General features: G+C 33.3%; 1 protein-coding gene and 1 pseudogene across 1 annotated transcript in view; both read right to left on the bottom strand.

Moving 5' to 3' along the window:
• Positions 1–8,981: 8,981 nt before the first annotated feature.
• On the bottom strand, positions 8,982–9,059 carry LOC126023383 (uncharacterized; annotated as a pseudogene).
• An 8,694-nt stretch (positions 9,060–17,753) lies between these two features.
• The window catches only part of CNTN1 (contactin 1), a 241,139-nt gene continuing 237,366 nt past the window's right edge, over positions 17,754–21,526 (bottom strand). The window contains 1 exon segment of the mRNA XM_049783881.1: positions 17,754–20,121. Within this exon segment, the coding sequence (XP_049639838.1) occupies positions 20,045–20,121 (77 nt within the window). The 3' untranslated portion in view covers positions 17,754–20,044.

The following is a 21,526-nucleotide window of genomic DNA, read 5'->3' as shown; positions in this document are numbered from 1 at the left end:
TATATCTATATCTATCTATATCTATCTATCTATCTATCTATATCTATATCTATCTATCTATCTATATCTATCTATCTATCTATCTATCTATCTATCTATCTATCTATCTATCTATCTATCTATATCTATCTATCTATCTATCTATCTATCTATCTATATACTAGGCCTCTTTCTTCCATTTCTCTTCTCAGGTCTAGTATATTCTTGTTGGGTTTCAGTCTGGTTGACCTATCCAGTATTGACAAAGCCATATTGAGGTCCCCCACAATTATTGTGTTGTTATTGATCTTATTTTTCAGATTTGTCAACAATTGTATGAAATATTTTGCTGGCCCCTGATTTGGTGCATATATGTTTAGGAGAGTGATTTCTTCCTGCTGTACGTATCCCTTTATTAATACAAAAATGTCCATCTTTGTCCCTTACAACTTTCCTGCTGAATATAATGTTTGCATCATCTGATATTAGTATGGCCACTCCAGCTTTTGTATGGGTGTTGTTTTCTTGGATAATTTTCCTCCAGTCTTTTATTTTGAGTCGATGTTTTTTCTGACTATTCAGGTGTGTTTCTTGTAGGCAACACAAGGTTGGATTGAGTTTTTTGATCCATTTAGCCACTCTGTGTCTCTTAACTGGTGCATTTAGTCCATTGACATTTAGAGAAAGAATTGTCCTGGAATTTAATGACATCTTTATATTGAAATTTGGTGTGTCTTTTGGTCAGTCCTGTCTTAAATTAGGTCTTTCAGTTTTTCTCTTAAGACTGGTTTTGAGTCTGTAAAGTTTCTGAGCTGTTGTTTGTCTGTGAAACCATGTATTTTTCCGTCAAACCTGAAAGTGAGTTTTGCTGGGTATAGTATTCTAGGTGAAGCATTTATTTCATTGAGTTTTGTCACTATGTCCCACTGCTGCTTTCTGGCCTTGTGTGTTTCTGGTGACAGGTCTGCTGTAAATCTCAAGAATGTTCCCTTGAATGTAATTTCCCTTTTTGATCTTTTTTGATCTTGCTGCTTCCAGAATTCTGTCTCTCTCTGTGAGATTCATCATTGAGACTAGGATGTGTCTTGGGGTATTTTTTCTGGGGTCTCTTTTGGTTGGTACTCTTTAGGCATGCAGAATTTGATCGCATATATTCGTTAGCTCTGGAAGTTTCTCTTTAATGATGTTCTTGACCATTGTTTCTTCCTGGAAATTTTCTTCCTGGGATTCTGGGACTCCAATGATTCTTAAGTTGTTTCTGTTGAGCTTACCATAGACTTCTATTTTTATCTGTTCCCATTATTTGACTAATTTTTCCATTGTCTGTTCATTTGCTTTAAGTTTTTTTTCCAATCTCTCCCACTGTATGGAGTTTTTATTTATCTCATCTTCCACAGCACCAATTCTATTCTTAGCTTCTCTTAGCCTGTTGGAGAGCGTATCCATTTTGTCATTCAATTCGTTTACTGAGTTTTTCAAGCCTGTTATTTGACCTGTTATTTCAGTTTGAAGTTTTGTGATTTATGTCTTTAGATTTTCTTGGTTCTTATTAGTGTTCTGTTCATCTTGATCCATGGTTTCTCTGAGTTCTTGAGCATCTTTCATATTTCTTGTCTAAACTCCTTATCTGAGAGATTGATTAGTTGGTTGGCCATTTTCTGGTCATCAGAATTGTCATATTCATTCTCTATGTCTGATGCTGGTGGGTCCACTTGCCTCCAAGGAAGGGGAGCTCTTCGTGGATGAAGTCTCACAAGGATCAAATCTTGGGCCCCAGCACGCAGCAGAGAAGACAGTCTGGGGAGAAATTCTGGGCTTCAGTGATCCAGCTCAGTTCTTAGTGTGATTTTTTCTTCTTGTTGCAGTGACGTTCTTTCCTTAGAAAGAGCGCACGGCCATGTAGCGAAGCAGAGCAACTGTGCTCTTCTAGAGCCTCTGGGAGAGCGAATTTTCTGGGCCCTTTTCGGCCCACTCCCAAGTGGTTCAGGAGACAGGACAGGAGACAAACACACAGGCAGCACTCACAGTTTCTCAATGAGTATTAAGAGTTTAATGATTTTGGACATATTGGTTACTAAAAAATTAATTGCAAGTGTGTAAGAAAAATTATGGAAAATAGGAGCTTCTGAACATTATTATGCATAATTAATTATATGAATCTAAGATAAAGACAGAGCACACCTTTATCTCACTATGGTGTACTAATGTGAGCTTTCCATACACTATAGACCATCTTGGCTTTATTTCTACTCAGGGCAATATGCTTATAACATTTTTATGGTTGAGGACTTATAGAGGTTAGAATTCATTTTATATGCTATTTGCTCTTCAAGAATCAATTTAATTCTTTTAAGGGTAATACTCACTCCACTGAGAATATTCAAATGTTTTCATACTACCTTTCCTTTCTCTTAATAGGCATGAAATTTCTACAAATCAAATACATTTACTAAGATAAAGTTAAATAAATTAGGAGTATCCTGTGTCTTAAGCCAATCTTGAGATTTATAATTATTCTTACAATATTTTTTATTCTCACATTTTTCCCAGAAATCCTTTCCATTCTTCAATGCACACCAAAAGAAATAATTTAAAAAAATTTTGTTTGGTTTTTGGGTCACAGCTGGTGGCTCTCATGGGTTACTCCTGGCTCTACACTCAGAAATCCTTCCTGGCAGGCTAAGGGGACCATATGGAGTGCCAGGGATTGAACCTGGGTCTGTCCCAGGTTGTCCGTGTGCAAAGCAAACACCCTACCACTGTGCTATTGCTCTGGCCCCTCTAAATTATTTCTTTTATTTTTGTTTGTTTTTTTTGGGGGGCCACACCAATTTGATGCTCAGGGGTTACTCCTGGCTAAGCACTCAGAAATCGCCCCTGGCTTGGGGAGACCATATGGGACACCAGAGGATCAAACCACAGTCCTTCCTTGGCTAGCGCTTGCAAGGCAGACACCTTAACTCTAGTGCCACCTCTCCGGTACTATTTCTTTCGGCGTACTTATTTTTAACTATCCATAAAGCAAAGCTCTCTTTAAATGTATCACTGCGAAGCTTAAAATATGATAAAAAAAAGTTCTATTTTTGTACACTGTATGATGGAAACGCAATCATCAACAACTTTGTAACTGTATATCTCACAGTAATTCAATTAAAAATTTATTTATAAGATAAAATTGTAAAATAAAATTTTAATCAAGTTTTATCCCTAAAATACCAGATGATATTATTTATATGGGATATTTAGAATAACTGTATGAAGGATTGTAATGGTTTGAATGAGTTTTGATAAAAAAAAAAACTTTTAGCCCAGAGTATAGTGAAAAGAAAGAAAGAAACTGAGTATAGGAGCAGAAAGATAGATATAAAATAAATAGAAATATAGTGCCAATGGAACTCAGATTCATTGGTGGTGTTAATAAAGGATAGAACCAAATATCCAAGGCAGAGTCAACGACAATGCAATCATGAGGCCCAAACTTAAACAACCAAGCTTAAAATGTGTGTGTGTGTGTGTGTGTGTGTTATAATGGCAGGCTGGGGCCAGAGGCAGGTAATGAACTCTGGAACATTGGTGAAGGGATGTTGACTCTAGTAGTGGGTTTGGTGCTGAAACATTCTATGTCTTAAACCCAACCATGAATAACTTTGTAAATCACAATGCTTTAAATAAAATTAAAAGTAGTTCTTGTTGACTGAACAGAATTTCTCCTGGGACTATAAAGAAAGACCTTGGGGTCGTACAACCAACATGCCCAGAGCCTGTAGTTGGTCTATGACATTTCATATGCTTCATGAATGAAGACACCCTGTGTCTCTTAGGCCAAGGAAATTTTCTTTCTTATTTTTCCAAAATTTTTTCTGCCTATGCAAAAAACAAAGAAACAAACAAAGCAACAAAACTTGACACCTCTACCCCCTTCTTTTATTTTTTATTTCTCTTTTAATTTTAGTCATAGCTTCTACATAGGGGCTACCTCCTTTTTCATAGAACCTTAGAAGTTGAATCATTATGTTCAATATCTATGTCTTTCTGCAAATTGAGAAAAGAAAAAAAACAGTGGTTAGGGCCTAGAGGCCAAGTGGTCACAAGAGCACTGAGTAAAAAAAAAAAAAAATAACAATTGTCAGATCTAAATACCTAAGCCAAAGTCAAAGTCAATGACAATAGAATCAAGAGACCCAAACTATAACAAGCTAAATACAAAATGGACCTGTTACACTAATAGTTCAGTGGATATAAGGGATGCATGCTGGGAACTCTGGTGGAAAGAGGTCAGCACTGGTGGTTGGAATGGCCCTAATTTACTGTCACTATATGCCTGAAATACAACTGTGAAAGATTTGTAATTCACAATGGTCTCAACAAAATTTAAAAACAAATCAATTGTAGTTCTATTCTTGTCTTGGGGCTAGTTATATCTGAGTTTGAAGCATAATACCTTCATTTTACATATACATAAATTTATTCATGATAAAATAAACCCAAAATAGTGTGTTCTTGTCTACTATTTCTTATAAAATTTTAGAGAAAATAAATAAAAATTACATAAAGCATCTAGTATATTCTAGAATGCATTAAATGGTAAATATTTAAATGAGCTTATTTTCTACATGTTTCATGATTCATTCCATAAGTTTCCTTGGAGTGTTTGTTATTCAATTTAGTGCAAAGACCATGACAAAACTTTCTCCAATTTGCCATTTTATTGAAAATAATAAACGATTTAAATTTTGGGCAGGTATGCTTTTTACACCATAAAAATAAGTTTCTATATAGTTTTCTGTGAGGAAAATGTGTTACTGCCAATCAGCTATTAGATAGTTTAAATATGATTAATGATACAAATTTAGATGCTTGGCATTGAATTTACTTTATAGAATGTGCAAAGAATTTAAATACTTCCTTTTCATTATTATGGACACTAGGAATGCTATTCTTAATTTTAATCAATTATAATCTCAACTTCAGTATGTCACTAGCTATACTGAGATACAAAGATTTTATTATACTTCTTTTTTTTTCCCATCACCAGTGTCCCAAGTGTCCCTCCTCCCCACCCCACACTGGCCTGTACTCTAGACAGGCTTTCTTCTTCCCATATTCAGTACACATTTTGTTATGATGGTTCTCAGTGTAACTATTTCTGTGACTGCACTCATCACTCTCTGTGGTGAGCTTCGTGTCTTGAGCTGGACCTTCCAGTCCTCCTCCATTTTGTCTCATTACACAAATGTCTTTTATTTTTCTCAAAACCCATAGATGAGTGAGATCATTCTGTTTATTTCTCTCCCTCTGACTTATTTCACTCAGCATAATAGATTCCATATACATTTATGTATAGGAAAATTTCATGATTTCATCTCTTCATATATTTCTTTTTTTTTAATAATTTTTTATCAAAGAGGATTGATTACAAATCTTTCACAGTAATATTTTAGGTACATTGTGACAAAAATCAACTATATTTTTCTCTTCAAGCTCAGTACAAATATATAGTTGAAACCCAGATGACCTGGAATAACTAAACCAACTTATTGTTATTGGGGATATTAAAATGATAAGCAAAAGGCTTCCTAAAAACAAAAGTCCAGGCCTAGATAGATTCTCAAGTGAATGTTTTCATACCTTTAAAAAGGACCTAATACCAATCCTTTTCAGGATCTTCCAGGAAACTGAAGAAATAGAAACACTTTTAAACACTTTCTATGAAGCTAATATTATTATGATACCAAAAGCAGATTTAGAAGGCACAAAATAAAAAAAATTACAGGCATATATCCTTGATGAACAGAGATACAAAGTTTCTAAATAAAATCCTAGCAAATTGCATCCAACTATTTATCAAGAAAATCATACACCATGACACCAATGATAAGTGGAATCTTCTCAGAGATGTAAGGATAATTTAACATATGCAAGTCAATCAATATAATACAGCATATCAATAAAAGAAAAAATAAAATCATATAGTAATAGCAATAGATGCTATTTGACAAGGTCCAGTATATTCATAAAAAAATCTCATACTATATGGTTATTGAAGAAATTTTCTTCAATATAGTCAAAGCCATTTGCCACAAGCCCACGGCAAAAAATATTCAATGAGGATAAACTAGAAACCTATCTGCTAATATCTGGCATAAAACAAACTTGCCTGGGGAAAGGAGGAAAAAAAAACAAACTTGCCTACATTCACCACTTCTCTTCAATATACTTCTGAATGTACTTGCCATAGTAAATAAAAAAGAAAAAGACATAAAAGGCATCCTGATAGGAAGTGAAGAAGTCAAGCTTTCATTGTTTGTAGGTGACATGATATTGTATCCAGAAAATCCTAAAACATCTACCAAAATAATCTAGAAACAATAGACTTATATAGTAAAGTGGTGGGCTACAAAATTAATATTAAAAAATCCATGGGTTTTCTATATTGGTAATAATAAAAAAGAAGAAAGGGATATTCAAAAACATCCTTAACAATTATATCTAAGAAAATCAAGTACCTTGGAATGTGATTATTTTTAATATTTCTTTTTAAAGAGATGAAAGAAGTGGATCAAACACTCTTGATATTCATTCAGAACAATAAATTTCCATTAATAGCCAAAGTAATACTTGTGAAAAATAAGATTACCAATTAATCTTTGATAAATCAGCAAGAAGTATGAAGTGGAGCAAGAAAAGCCTTTTCAACAAATGTTTAAAATACTGGCCAGCTACATGAATAAAAATGAACACAGAACTCTTAAATTATGTTCAAAAATGTCAAATCAAAATAGATTAAAAAAATATCAGACTTAAAACTATAAGATACATAGAGGATAAAATAAGCAAAAAAAACTCCATAATATTAAAGTTAAAGGATTCTTCAAGATTGAAACACCAGTTGCCATGTAAGTGGAAGCAAAGATAAACAAATGAGATTAAACTAAAAAGCATCTTCATGTGGGCACTTGGGTACACCGATGATTCTTATGTTGTTTCTGTTGAACTTATCTCATAGTTCCATTGTTATTTGTTGGTTTTTTAATTGCTTTATTTAATCATGGTTACAAATTTATTCGTTGTTAGATCTCAGTCATAGAATGTACACCATCCCTCTCCAGTGTACCCTTCCCACCACAGTATCCCCTATTTGCCTCCCATCCCCACCTATCTCTGGAGCAGACATTTTGTTTCTCTCTCAGCCATTCAATCTCTCTATCTCTCTTTCCCGGCTATGACAATTTGGTTAATGGAGGAATTCTGTGTTACTCTTTCCCCTTTCAGTACCAAGTTTTTGTTCAGAATGATCAATTTCAAATATCATTTTTATAATAGACACTCTCTACTCTAACTGCACTCAATGCTCTTTGTAGTAAGCTTTCATTGGCTGGACCTCCTGACCTATGTCTCTATTGTCTTCAGATATTATTTCCATATTATCTCGTATTTTTCTTATAACCACAATGAATATTATTCTGTCTATACCTTGGCCTCTGAATTATTTAACTCAGCATAATAATGATATCCATATTCATCCATGTATAAGTAAATTTCATGACTTCATTTTTCCTAATGGCTGCATAGTATTCCATTGTGTAGATATACCACAGTGTTTGTAGTCAATCATCTGCTGTTAGGCATCTAGGTTGTTTCCAGATTCTGGAAATTGTAAATAATTCTGCACTAAACATAGGAGTGAAATGGGCATTTTTCTATTGTGCTGTGTATTTATTTATTTATTTGGTTTTTGGTGATGCTCCTGGTGATGCTCAGGGGCTATGCCTAGCTCTGTGCTCAGAAATCACAATTGGCTGGCTCAGAGATTCATATTAAATGCTGGAGATTTAACTTGGGTCTGCCGCATGCAAAGCAAATGCCCTACCAGCTGTGCTATTGCTCTGGCCCATGTGTTGTGTTTTTGTGTTTCTAAGTTATATCTCTAAGAGTAGTATTGCCAGAGCATATAAGAGCTCAAGATCTAGTTGTTTTTTTTTTTATGAATATCCATATTGTTTTTCAAAAAGGCTGGACCAATCTGCATTCCCACATTCAGTAAGAGTCCCTTTCTCCCCACATCCACTCCAGCACTGGTTGTTCTCATTCTTTGTAATGTGTGACTGTTTCTCATTGCTGTTTTGATTTGCATCTCCCTGATGATTAGTGATGTGTAGCATTTTTTTCTGGTGCCTTTTAGCCTTCTTATTTCTTCTTTAAGGAAATGCTTGTTCATTTTTACTCTCCATTTTTGATGAGGATAGATGTTTTATGTATTTTTTCCATCATCTTCTCCTTTCTATTTGAACTATTTATGTTGTATGGAGGTTATATGCTGCTCATTTTCCAGCTCACTGATTATGTGCTCAGTAGCTGTTACTCTACTGGTGAGACCTTCCAGTGAGTTTTTTCATTCACCTACCAACTCTTCTGTTTCTGTTATTTCTGTTTGAAATCTTCTCATTTCTACTCTCATATCCTTTTGAACATATTGACTGCCCCTTTCATAGTTTCTTTGAGTTCTTAAAACATCCTTAATATTTCCTCTCTAAAGTCCTTATTAGATAGGCTTTATAGGTGACTGGTATTGTTTGGATCTTCAGAACTACCTGCTTCATTCACTAAGTCTGGAAGGACTCTACATTGTTTACTCATTGTAACTTTTGCACTTTAATCATGTTTATTATGTGATGTGTAGCAGCTCACTGAATTAAAGAAATGTGCAGCCACAGAGTAGCTGTGATTATCTTTTGGGGCCACTGACCTAGATAGCACTCAGTGCTTCCTGGCACATGAAACTTCCTGGTCTGTTATTTTTGTTTGTTTGTTTTACAGTTGTTGCCTGATCTTGTTTGTCACAAAAGGTTCTTAAAACTCTTTCAACTCTAAACGGTAGCTTTGAGGTTAGTGGAATCTAGATTAGAAGTTTTTTTAATTGAGTATTATGAGTATCTCTGTTCATTTTTTCTTTGCTAGTAAGATATTATATGGAAGGAGTTTTTGTGATGTTTATGTTGTTCCTTGTTTTAATTTTCAATTAGCAATAATTGCACCTCGGATAAACCTCATTGGCTATGATATTGCCACTGAGCAAAGCTTTCCCTTGTTTTAAAGGGTTTTATTATATCTCTTGCTTCTTTAAATAGTGTGTCACTGTCTTGGTTTTGCCATCTTGATTACTGTATGTTTTTGGTACTCTTTGGCCCCCTTCAATCTGTTCAGGAGCCTCTCTCTAGATCAAGAAAGTTCTCAGTTATTATTTATTTCACCATTCATTCTTACATTCTTTTCCATTAATTTACTTCTTTATTTTGTCACATCGTTATCAACAATGGCCATTGCATCAAAAATTGGTTAAACCTCTTATTGATGCCGCATGAAACTTTATTTGAGCTTTTTTTTTTTGGCCAGGACTGTTCTGTATTTTATAGCAGGTGAATTCCTTTGTTTCCCAACTGTACATAAATATTTGTGGGTGCTGTCATTTAAGCTCCAGATTCCCTACTACCTACCTTCTGATCTGTTGTTATATTTCATTATGAAGTTCTACTTCATAATCTGTTAACCTAACAATTTCTGTGCCCTTAAGATGATTCTTCAGGGTAATGGGGATGAATATCTAATATACTTCCTAACATAGATTTATTATGGAAGTATTAGAGTGAAGATAGTAAAACCAATGAGTGTTGAGTGGAATTGAAGATGTCATGGTGCAGAAGGTCACAGCGCAGGAGTAATGGGGTAAAAATTGGTTCCAGTAAATTTTTCTAAAATCCTTCTTAAAAGTGTGTTCTCATTTTTCAGATTACATTATTTCTCTATTCAGTTAAAATTCAATTCTAAAATCAGCTTCAATATTGAGCATTTATATTTTTATGCATTGCAGCTGAAACGAATACAGTAAAAACAGGTAAATAATATGTACTACTGTAAAAAGTAAAGCTACTTTACTTATGCACACAACAGATGATGCTCAGGGATTGCTCCTGACTTTACACTCCAGAATTACTCATGTTGGTTCTCTGGGAATCACAAGGTATGACAGCAATAGAATCAGTTGAAGTTGCCTTCTTTTCTAAATAATGCTTTCTTTTTCTACTCAAGAAAAAATTTGAGTTAGCATGAAGTTATTTGATGTGCTAATTTTCACAAGTAATATTTGTGCTTTAACTGATTAGCAAATTTTGTCCCGTGTCCTCAATTTGGGACTTATCAAAGAAACTACTTTCCATATATTCTGAGAATATCAATAATTTATAATTTGGAGATGAATGATAATATTAAAAGTAAGGTAAGGGGCCGGAGAGATAGCATGGAGGTAAGGCGTTTGCCTTTCATGCGGGAGGTCATCAGTTCGAATCCCCGTGTCCCATATGGTCCCCCGGGCCTGCCAGGAGCAATTTCTGAGCCTGGAGCCAAGGAATAACCCCTGAGCACTGCCGGGAGTGACCCAAAAACCACACACACACACACACACAAAAGTAAGGTAAGGATATTCTGGCCACTCTAAGTGATACCTTATGTTTATCTTAATATGGCCTATCATTTTAATTCGAGAGTTTGAATTTATATTATATTAGTTCCAGTAAAACTATGTTTTCATAGCTATTTGGCTAATAAGAGAGAAATATGCATAGTTCATTGTAAGTGGTTAAAAATAGTAAATTATGAGATTTCACTAAATGAGAATCAAATAGCTACTATGCCTGACCAAAGTTTCTGCAGCAGTAAGACTGAGAAGTTATAGCAGAACGCAGGTATCAGACATAGAACTATAGGTGTAAATTAAATTTAGGAAAATAGTTATATTTTAGTATTATTAAATTATCCATTTTTTAAACTTTCACACATTTTCCTTTATTGAAGCATTTTTCTTTCTTTTTCATTGAAACCATTGTGGTTTACAAAGTCCTTTATTGTTGAGTTTCAGACATACAATATATCAGGGCCAATCCACCACTATTTTCGACCTCCCACCACCAATATTCCCAAACTGTGTCCCATACCACCACCCTTTTCCCTAGCCTGCCAGTATAATAGGCCCATTTAAAATCTAAATGATTAGAGTTTGGGTCTCTTGATTCCATTGTTGTTGAGTTTGGCTTGAATATTTAGTTCTGGCCTTTAAAAAAAATTATAATAAACATTTTGCTTTGCTATGAGTTAAGAGCAGAAGGATCTATGACTTTTTTTTCCTGCCCCCCCATCTATGACTTATTTTATAGGCTTATTATTCTTATTCTTTTATTTCTCTTTGGCCACTGCCAGGATTAAGTCAGGCTTATTGCTAGCTGTGTGCTCAGGGATCACAACTGACAGTACTTGGGGAGCATATGTGAATGTTGTGTAGAAAACATGATCAGTCACATGCAATCCAATCACCTAAACCCCTGTATAATTTCTATAGCACAATTGTATTAATTTAAGTAACATCTTAACAATAATTTTAGTTAACATTTTAGACCATATTTGCATAGCAGATTTGTTTGGTTTTCACTGCACATCCCTCAAAAATTAAGAGCCATAATTCATAGGAAATTTTAGTTGCCTTAGAATTTATCTTCCAAATATTTGACTTGGCATTTGCAAAATTTGTGTGCATTGTGTGCTGTCCATCAAACTCACCACAGGTAACTGAGGAAAGAAGTGTTAATATCTTCTCCTGTGAAGGATGCCTAAACCATCTTCTTAAATGAAATAGAAAATTCTTCATTTAAAAACTATACAATTTTAAAAATGATTTGTTTACCAAGGAAAGTATCATTAGTCTCATGAAGATAGTTTAACATTTTAACTTTATTTCAACAGATATATTTTATTTATTTTCTTGTCATGGCTGTGAGCAGTAACCATAATGTCATAAATATGAAAACATGGTATACGGATTTATAGACACCAAAATTATTACCAAAGTAATAGGTAGATGTTCTATGAACATTAGTCAAATTTAGGGACAGAGAGACAGTACTGCAGGTAGGGCATTTATCTTGTTTGTGGCCCACCCTAGTTCAATCCCCAGCAGGCCATATGATCCCCTAAGGCAGTCAGGAATAATTAGTGAGTACAGGACCAGTAGTAAACACTGAGCTCTGCTGATGTGTCCCCCAAATAACAAAAAGAAAATTAGTCAAATTCAGAGTCACAACATGAAACATTTCATTTATCCTCTTTCTGTATCCAATTAATTCTAAGATTGCCTGTTGAATATTTATATTGCTTGTTCACCTTTTTAAAAATTACTTTATTTAAATACTGTGGCTACAAGATTGCTCATAATACAGTTATTTTCCACAGTTACAAAGTTTTTTATAATTTTCAATCATACAATATACAACACCCCTCATCAGTGCATATTTCCCACCACTAGTGTCCCCTGTTTTTCTCATGCCCTCCTCCCATTCCCTCTCCCCTGCGTGCCTCCAGGGTAGACATTTTTTGTCCCTATTATCTTTCAATATTGTCAATGAAGAGGTATCATGCATAACACTTTATCTGCTTTCAACACCCAGTTCTTGTCAATGATCATTTACAATATCACTGTCATTGTGGTCTCCTTTCTACATTAATTACACTCCCCTATTTGTTTGTTCACTTTTTAAATATGCCTTCAGAATAGGAGTGTTTTAGGTTTTCTAAGGTTGTTGTGATTATCTTTTTAACCAGTATTCCTCACAACAATGTATTTTTTATATTCTTCTGAGTGAAGCCTAAATGAAAAACTTTATCATGTTCTTATCCTCCAATGTAGCTTCTTCATATCTGATAAAACACAATTTTCTTAATAGATCCCAAGTCCTACTTCTACTACTCCACCCATTTAATCTCCAGTCACACTCTCATTTCTTATTCTAAACCTCTATCTATATTGCAAATTTATCCCCTCACATTGTCTTTTTTCATTGTTCCCTGTGCAATATAGTCTTTGACTTTTCAGATTACAACTTAAATTTAATACCCTCTGAGAAGTAAGTCCCTACAATTTAAACAAAGTCCCATCTTGACACTTAGATTGTTATCACAAGTAGTAAACCTAAGTATTATACCATCAGTATCTTAAATTCTCTCTATCATAAAATTCACCATATTATATTTCTCTCTTTAATCATCCATATTATTGATAGAAAAATAACTTTTATAAGTTATTCATAGTAAATATGTGCAATAAAAATAAGTTAGAGATCTTTTGAATGACTTTTTTAAGTCTTGGGGTAAATAGCCCAAAGTGGAAATGCTATATTTTGCAGCTCAATTTTAAATTAACTGAGAATTCTTCATACAATTTTACACAAAAGGGTTGAACCAGACCACATTTCCATCAGCAGTGGATGCAAGTTTCTGTTTCATCACATACATGCCAGCATAAATTGTTCCTACTATTTTTACATACACCATTTTTACTGGTGTGAGATGATATCTCACTGGTGTCTTGATTTGTTTTTCCCTAATGATAAGTTAAAAACATTAATCCATAAGAATATGTGTACATCATTGTTTATTGCTGCACTTAATATAATAGCTAAGATACAAAACCAAGCTTGGTGCCCAACCACAGATGAATGTATTATGAAGATGTGGTCCATATTACACAATGAAAAAATATGCAGTTGCAAGGAAAAAGTAAATCAGGCAACTTGCTGCAACCTTGCTGGAAGTAGCTAAGTTATATTCAGTGAAGTAATGCAGGAGAGAGGATGATTATCTGTGATATGTAGATTAACTCGATGTGGACACATAATGTAAAAATTAATGTCTAGATCACCCTTGACCGCAGTAGTGTCTAGGGAGGAGAGAAGAAAGGAAATCAAGAAGGAAAGGAAGAAGTTGAGAAAGGTAAATAATGGGGGAACAAGGGTCGAGGCTTCAGTTTTATTACCTATTCATTCAAATCAAATGTACCAATACTGAAAACTTGAGATCGAAGCTTCAACCACTGAACTTTGTGATGTATGTGCCAAGGTGGTGGGCAGAAACTGAAGAGAGTAAACAGGTTGGGTGATCATGAACTATGGAAACACTGGCAGTGGTATTGGTTTAGAAATATTATTTGCTCAAAACTCAACTATCAATGACTTTGCAAAACATGATTTATTAATTAAATTAAAAAAATAAAAATACCGTAGGAATTGTACTTTAAAATGCAATTGTAGGTTCAACTTGGACACACATATGTGTTGAATTTTTCAACAAAGCTTATTTATTGAACAGACTATTCATAGAGTTAAGTGCACAAGTATTAGTAAGCATGGTAGTGAATTTTCATGCTATTTTCATACATTGAATTCCCAGATTAGAAATATCTGTCTCTGAAGTAAGATCTTTGTACTCTGCAAATTTCTACCATCATCCAACATTCCAAGGTGACCAATATAATTTTTTACCCTTAATAATGTATTCAATTGTATTTATTAATGTATTCAAACAGTCAATGCCCTTAAAGGTTTAATCTTGAAGCCACAGAAATAGTATAACAGATAAAGTGCTTTCTGTACATGCAGCTGACCTGCATTCAATCTTGACACATCTTATGGCTTCCCATGAACTCCTCATTAGGAATCAAGAATGATTCCCAAGTACATAAGTTATGGACCATCCCCTAAAATAAAATACACACAGACACACACAGACACACAGACACACATACACACACAAAAGTATTTGTACAACATGCAACATCTGTTTCTAGATATGATCAATATATATGTGATATTCCTTTTAGCTGTATACTGTTTACTTTAGTATAGTAAGTAGAAATTGTCAGTATTTTTTCAATGTTAATATTGATAAGTATTTGTATTAATTCTAAATTTCAATTATGTTGAAAATGTTAGTACTAATACTCTATCTTGGTCAGCATAGGATCACATTTTTCTTTCATGTAACCCAAGAGTAAAATGTTTGCCAACAGAAAATATGCAAATTTTAGGTTTGTATAGAATATTGAGGTTTTATTATGAATTAAAAGTTAATAAAGAAGGATAGTACAAGTATTCATAAACATATGAAAATGAGGTCAGCACACTTAGTGAAATTATCTGGGTTTATTTAGGGATTTTAATCTATTGGTCAACTTTGGTTTAATTAAACCTATTGGTTTAATTTTATTTGCTTAAATTTTTTTGTGTGTTTTTGGGGCCACACCTGGCAGCTCTCAGGGGTTACTGCTGGCTCTGTTCTCAGAAATTACTCCTGGCTTGAATGACCATATGGGATGATGGGGATCAAACCCCCATCTGTCCTGGGTCAGCTGCGTGCAAGGCAAACACCCTATCGCTGTGCTACCATTCCAGCCCCTGATTTATTTTTCTTGTCAGAAAAATATTTAAGAATTTAGTTGTTTGCTAACTATATTTTTATTCTATGGCAAATTTCCTTCAGAGCCTAGTGGTTTTGCTGTAGGATATGTTGTCTCAAACAATTGATGAAGGTCTTGATTCTTTGAGCAGTCTGATTCATGTTTCTGGCTGAGTCATTATTTAAATGACAGTTAAGCTTTCAATCACATAAATGAGCCAATTTGCAATTATAACACTAAGTCTCAGTCATCCAAGGACTCCAAAACTGGCCTTTTGATGACTAAAGTGGAGCAGAAATAATATGGAGAATTTCAAAAACTAAATCATTAGGAGTCAGTGTAGTGTAAATCTTGGTCTGCATCTCTTGGACTTATTTCCCAAAAAACAAATGCCAGCATGTAAACTAAAACAACATCATATTAACTTTTCACAACCCACAGAGAGATTTGAAAATCACACTGATTGTCATGACCTAGTTTCTAAAGGCCCGCATTTTGCTTTATTTGATTCACTAAAAGTGATTCAGTAACCCAGTATATGTCAATTATGAGAAATAAATTAGTTTTCTCTTGAAAGGAGCACTAAAAGAAGCTATTGCAATTTTTAATTGGGCAATTAACTAGTAAACCTAATAAGTTTGACAGAGTGGTAGCAGATTGGCATTGAAAGTTTGGAAATGGAGTATTTATTTAAGAAATAATACATAGTTAAATATAAAAGATGGCCTTATGTCTTTCATCTCAGTGTAAGAACATAGAGTTTTAAATGATATAGATTAATAATAATTTAAAATAAAAAATTTAATGTTGTATTCAGTTTTAAATTTTTCTTTTTTTTCCCACATACTATTAATCTACATTGATAAGCATTTATGTGCAAAATATCTATTTCAATAGACAAAATAAAATTCTACATGATAGGCAAAATATATTAGTTTAATTAGGAGTGTATTTTTCTCTACTATTAATAAAATAAGTGATTTCTCAAAGCCAATGAAATCTGTAACTATATGTGATAGAATTTATTATTTGGCAAAAATTCTTCATAACTGCTTATCTAAATATAGTTTTTATTTGTATATCCAAATAGGTTCTTTCTTTGTGGATGTTATGACTTAATTTGGTCATTAGATAGTAACAGATGTGAGGCAAAGCAAAGGCCTTAAAGAGTGCATGCATGTTTCCTCCTGTTTTCTTACACCACTGTCATTGTAATGAGAACATGAGTCTTACCCTGCTGAAGCTGCGTGAAAAGTGAAGCACAAATTTCCCTTAAGGCCCAACTAGCAGCTAACAATAAAATTTACTAGCAAGCAAGTGAATTCCAGTTCATATTAAAAGTCTCAGATTTAATTCATTGCTGAACTATAATTGTGAACCATTCACATTTATTTATTGCTCTATAACAACAAAAAATTGCATTTCTGTTGCATTATTATGGAGAATGCATTGTCATGTTAAAGTATTAAATTTCAATTAAATCGCATAGCTGCAATATTTGGGTCTCAGCATATAATGAAAGGTATTATGGATCTTGGCATATCTTGGGGCCTCACGGCCAGAAATGAGCATGGCTTCTGGAATCCCAACACTGCTAGGGAGGCTCTTTTTCAAATATATCAGACAATCTAGTAGACATTATCTATGAAAATATGATTATTATGCCTGACTTCCTATATAGTACTACTGAACAACATAAAAAGATATAGAAACACATTCTTCAATTCCTCATTTAAAGTTCTAATCTGCTAAGTGTGAACTGAATCTCGATGAATCTATTTTATTATATTTTATTTTATTTCAAAATCTTAGTGATCCTGATGCTAGTGGGTATCAGAACCCCAAGACTTAGGGAACAAGATCCGGGATAAATCTAAGATGAAATAGCAAAATTAGAATATTAGAATAAAGAATTAAGAAATGGAGGTGGGTATAAAAGAAGAGTAGGATCGATGAGGGATGGCAAGTTTCATGAAACAAGGCAATGTTAAATACACTGCAAAATAATAAAGAAAACAGAAGACTATAAAATCTAACGCATAAACCTCAGATTTAGAAGTTTGGGTGCACTATGTCTCAGGACTCAGAAATGGTTTTACCTGTTTCAAACTATTACCTGTTAATTCACATTTTTTATGCAGATTCCATTAATAGAATTAATTCATGGTTGAACTATTTTCTTATTCACCCAGCGTCTAGTGAGCGACTTGCTTTAATACATAGTGTATTTTTAGTAATACTCACTGGTCTCATTCCCGACTGAAGTTATTTACTTGAATCTTACTTTAATGTAAAAATTTGTATGGGTATGAGCTATACATGTCTGTTTACATTTTTATACAACCCTTACAGTGTTGAAATATTGCCTATTTTTATATTTTGTTATCAAGACACATGGCCATAGCATAGGCATGCTTTATACCTTATTCCATAATATTAAGCCTATAATAAATTTTTTTCTGAAAATAAAATTTCAATTTTAGGTAAATTGAAAAAGCAGTTTTGGGTAATGGTAAGATATTTATTTCTTTATAATATATTTTTGTTTTTATTCATAAAAAGGACAAAACACAGTCCTATCTACTCCCTTGAAAATGATAAAAGTAACTAAAATAAATATTTATCAGTAACAAATAAAACTATAGTCACCTTTCCTAAAATACAAAGCAAACATGTGTATATAAAGTTTAATTAAAAAATCATGAATCTTAAAGCAGAGGGTACACTGATTATTAGTTTGACAGAGTTTTTCATTGATGGTCCTACTTAAATTGCACAATAGTATGAGGAAATGAAAAAGCCTAAATCGTCAGTATAAGAGATTTTAATCCACCTACTGCTACCACAAATTAAAAACTAAGCAAAATACTTCCAAAATCTGTTTTGTTATTATCTTTCAGAACCATTTCATGCAAAAATCTAATCAGTATTGCAGTATTGCTCTTTACTAACATACAGTCTAAAATAAAGACAAGCATGCATTTGGCAAATAATTTAGTGTTCTTAATTATAGAAAAATGCCCAACATGGGTCAAGTTACCAAAAGAAACTCCAGAGTGATAACAATGAAAGCACAAACATTTGTACATAGGACTTACAGAATATTCATTTCCCTTAAATATGAAGAGATTTTGTTTAATTTTCAAATAGGTCATTTTTTAAAATCTGTTAATATCTTAAGATTACTGACATACTTCCATTGGAAAATCCATTTCACATATTTTGGAAAACTTTCATTTTATAACAAGAAATGTAAAGTAATGAAATACATATATATATTTTGTAATAAAAATTCTAAACATTTACACAGATATATAGTACAAAAATGTACAAATAAAATAAATGGGGATAAAGTAGTAATAGATCTTTTATCCTTATAAATATTTCCTATGAACCTATAAGGTTCCTTTCTATAAAGATAAACTAATTGGCTAGCAAGTGTGTGCTAATAATATAAGGTTAACCTCTTAAATCCTAGGCATTGCACTTTTCATCAGCCAGTTACTAGTTTATATTGATTTTTTTCACATCCATGCCCAAACACATTTCCATGCACTCCATGAATATGAAGAAACGTGCATCGTTCTTTCATGAGTCAGAAAAATCAGAAGCTCGAACAGGAGAGACAATTGAATATTATTTGTCCCCATTTGACCTTCCAGCTTTGCACAATCATCAACATACCTTCAAAAACATTGATTTGGTATTTTAAGTGAGTTCTCATTATTGCATTTAATTGTGAAATGGATTTAAATTAAAATTTAAAATTAAAGAATACTGTGTTTTTTTTCTATCAATAGATACTTTCTTGATCCCACACCTTCTATGAAGACATATTTTCCACAAAATACCCAAAATAAAACATAGCAAAATATTCTGACAATTGTTATTCACTTAATTGCCTTAACTTCAAAAAGACAGCCACTTCTCAATAAAAACTTAAAAAATGTAAGCACTATACTTTTCAAAATTTATATATATCCACATATGAATATATTTGGTGATATGATACTCTAGGTAGGAATTTGTTTTAAGGATTTAAATGCATAATGAATACATATATGAAATTATAACAGAGTAGAATAAAAGTGTTAAAACTTTGATAGGGTAACATAATATTAGAAAGCTAACTAAAAATTTTTACTGGTTCTGAAAATGAAATACCTAGAAAATTACTTTGAAATTAAAAACACTGATAGTAAACGTCTGAAATTTAGTTTTCAATACCCCAAAATCCATCAGAATAGTCACAAAATTATACTGATAATTGAATTTGCATTAAAAATTTTATACTTTTTTCTTTCAAAAAAATGCAATTGTCATGAATGACAAGTCATTTGGAAAGCACACAAGACCTTAAACAGAGAGGATAGTACTAGACTGTGTTACTGTTAACATTTACCACATAATATCAACATTTCAACCTCTATTATAATTCACAACTTACTAATTTGAAGCACCTGTGTATGGCGATTTTACTTTCACTCTACTACAACCTATAGAATTGAACATTTTAGCTTGTTCCTTTAGATTACATCATGCAACTGTCACAGAATCAGGTTAAACGGTTTATAAGGCATATTGGAACGAGTTAAATAATTTTGTATTCATTTAAAAGTTTATTCTTTTGAATAAATGAGTTCCCGAATGCCTCAATCATTATGCTTGGATAATTAAAGCAGAATTTATTTGGCTTATGATGTAGCCTCAAGAGTTGGAAAGATTTGTAGTCTTCACAGGGATGAAGTTGTCCTCTGAGCTGGATTGAGAACTGTAGTTATAACATCACATTCAGAATTTCAGATAGAAAATGATGCCAAGGAAAGGCAGAAGTAAGCCAAGAATACTTTTTGATAAGGTGGATGCACCTACAAAATAAAACAAAACAAAGCACAAAACAGATTGTTTTATTAAATAATCATAATGACAAATTTGACTGTTTTGAGGAAGATTGGGTTATAGAGTCCTAAAATCAAAGTGGTTTCTTTAAAAATAAAAATAACAACAAAAACTAGCACAGTTTTTTTATTCCTTAAATATTTTTTAGGGGGGGTCTCACCTGGCAGTACTCAGGGGTTACTTCCAGCTTTATGCTCAGAAATCGATCCTGGCAGGCTCAGGGGATCATATGGGATGCCGGGATTCGAACCACCAACCTTCTACATACAAGGCATACGCCTTACCCCCATGCTATCTCTCCAGCCCCAGTTTCTTTATTCTTTAGTGATTTAAAATTTTCAATTTATCAAGGATTTTTAAATGTCATAGAATGTGGACTATTTAAACACCATGTTCTCATAAAAAGGTCACAAATATTTGTCCACTTTAAGCCTATAAACCCACAATCTTAAATTTCTATCAGAAGAACAAGAAACATATAAAACCTCATAAAGAATTTGGTAAAAGTAAGAATGTTTCACAGGGTTAATAACATAATTGTATATTGTAATTTTGTCTGCATTATCTCTCCATCTTTACATTTTTTATACATGAGATACGTTTTACAAAGATGGGAAAAATATAATTTTGATACTAGCAAATCACTTACCAAAATTGTTAGGGACTATGATTACAAGTTTTTAATTTTTTATTACAATATCATGAATTACAAAATTGTTCATAATAAATTGTTTCACACGATGCTTCACACCAATCCTATGACTTTCCCTCCAGCAATATTCCAAGTTTCTTTTCTACCCACATTCAGACACTCTTCTTATTCTCACATTGTTCCTCTGGAACTCGGTCCATAGTTTTCTAGTATGCAATTTATTTCTTTTCAGGCCAGCTAGATCCAGGAGCTCCCATACCAGACATCTGTCCTCTAATGGGTCCAGATATTGAAACTCTATTTAAAGAGTAGAGATTTACTGCTGATAAATCTCAGATATCACAACTTAAGAGGCATTTTTCAAAATAGGTGATTTTGATTCCCTTCCCTCTGGCTAGGACAGCAACCTCACACATGACCTCTGCCATATCATTGTTCAGATCCACAGCTCCTGAAGCATGCACATGCAGCCAAACAACAGCCCTTCCATATTTCACACTAATCTCAAAACTGTAGCAGCACAGTGAACCTGATGGGGAAGACACATAGGATTTCACCAAGTGCAGTGATCAAAAACAATAACTCAGATGTTTCACCAACCCCAAGTTGCTAAGTAAATCTTCAATGACTTTAGTGACACCATTTTAAGGGTGCTTACTTAGTTTTATGCAGCTCACCTTCCAGCTCACTAATTCTGTACTCAACAGCTGTTACTCTGCAGG

Source organism: Suncus etruscus, chromosome 11, assembly GCF_024139225.1.
Source record: "Suncus etruscus isolate mSunEtr1 chromosome 11, mSunEtr1.pri.cur, whole genome shotgun sequence".
Lineage (NCBI taxonomy): Eukaryota > Metazoa > Chordata > Mammalia > Eulipotyphla > Soricidae > Suncus > Suncus etruscus.
This window is presented reverse-complemented; position numbering and strand designations above follow the sequence as displayed.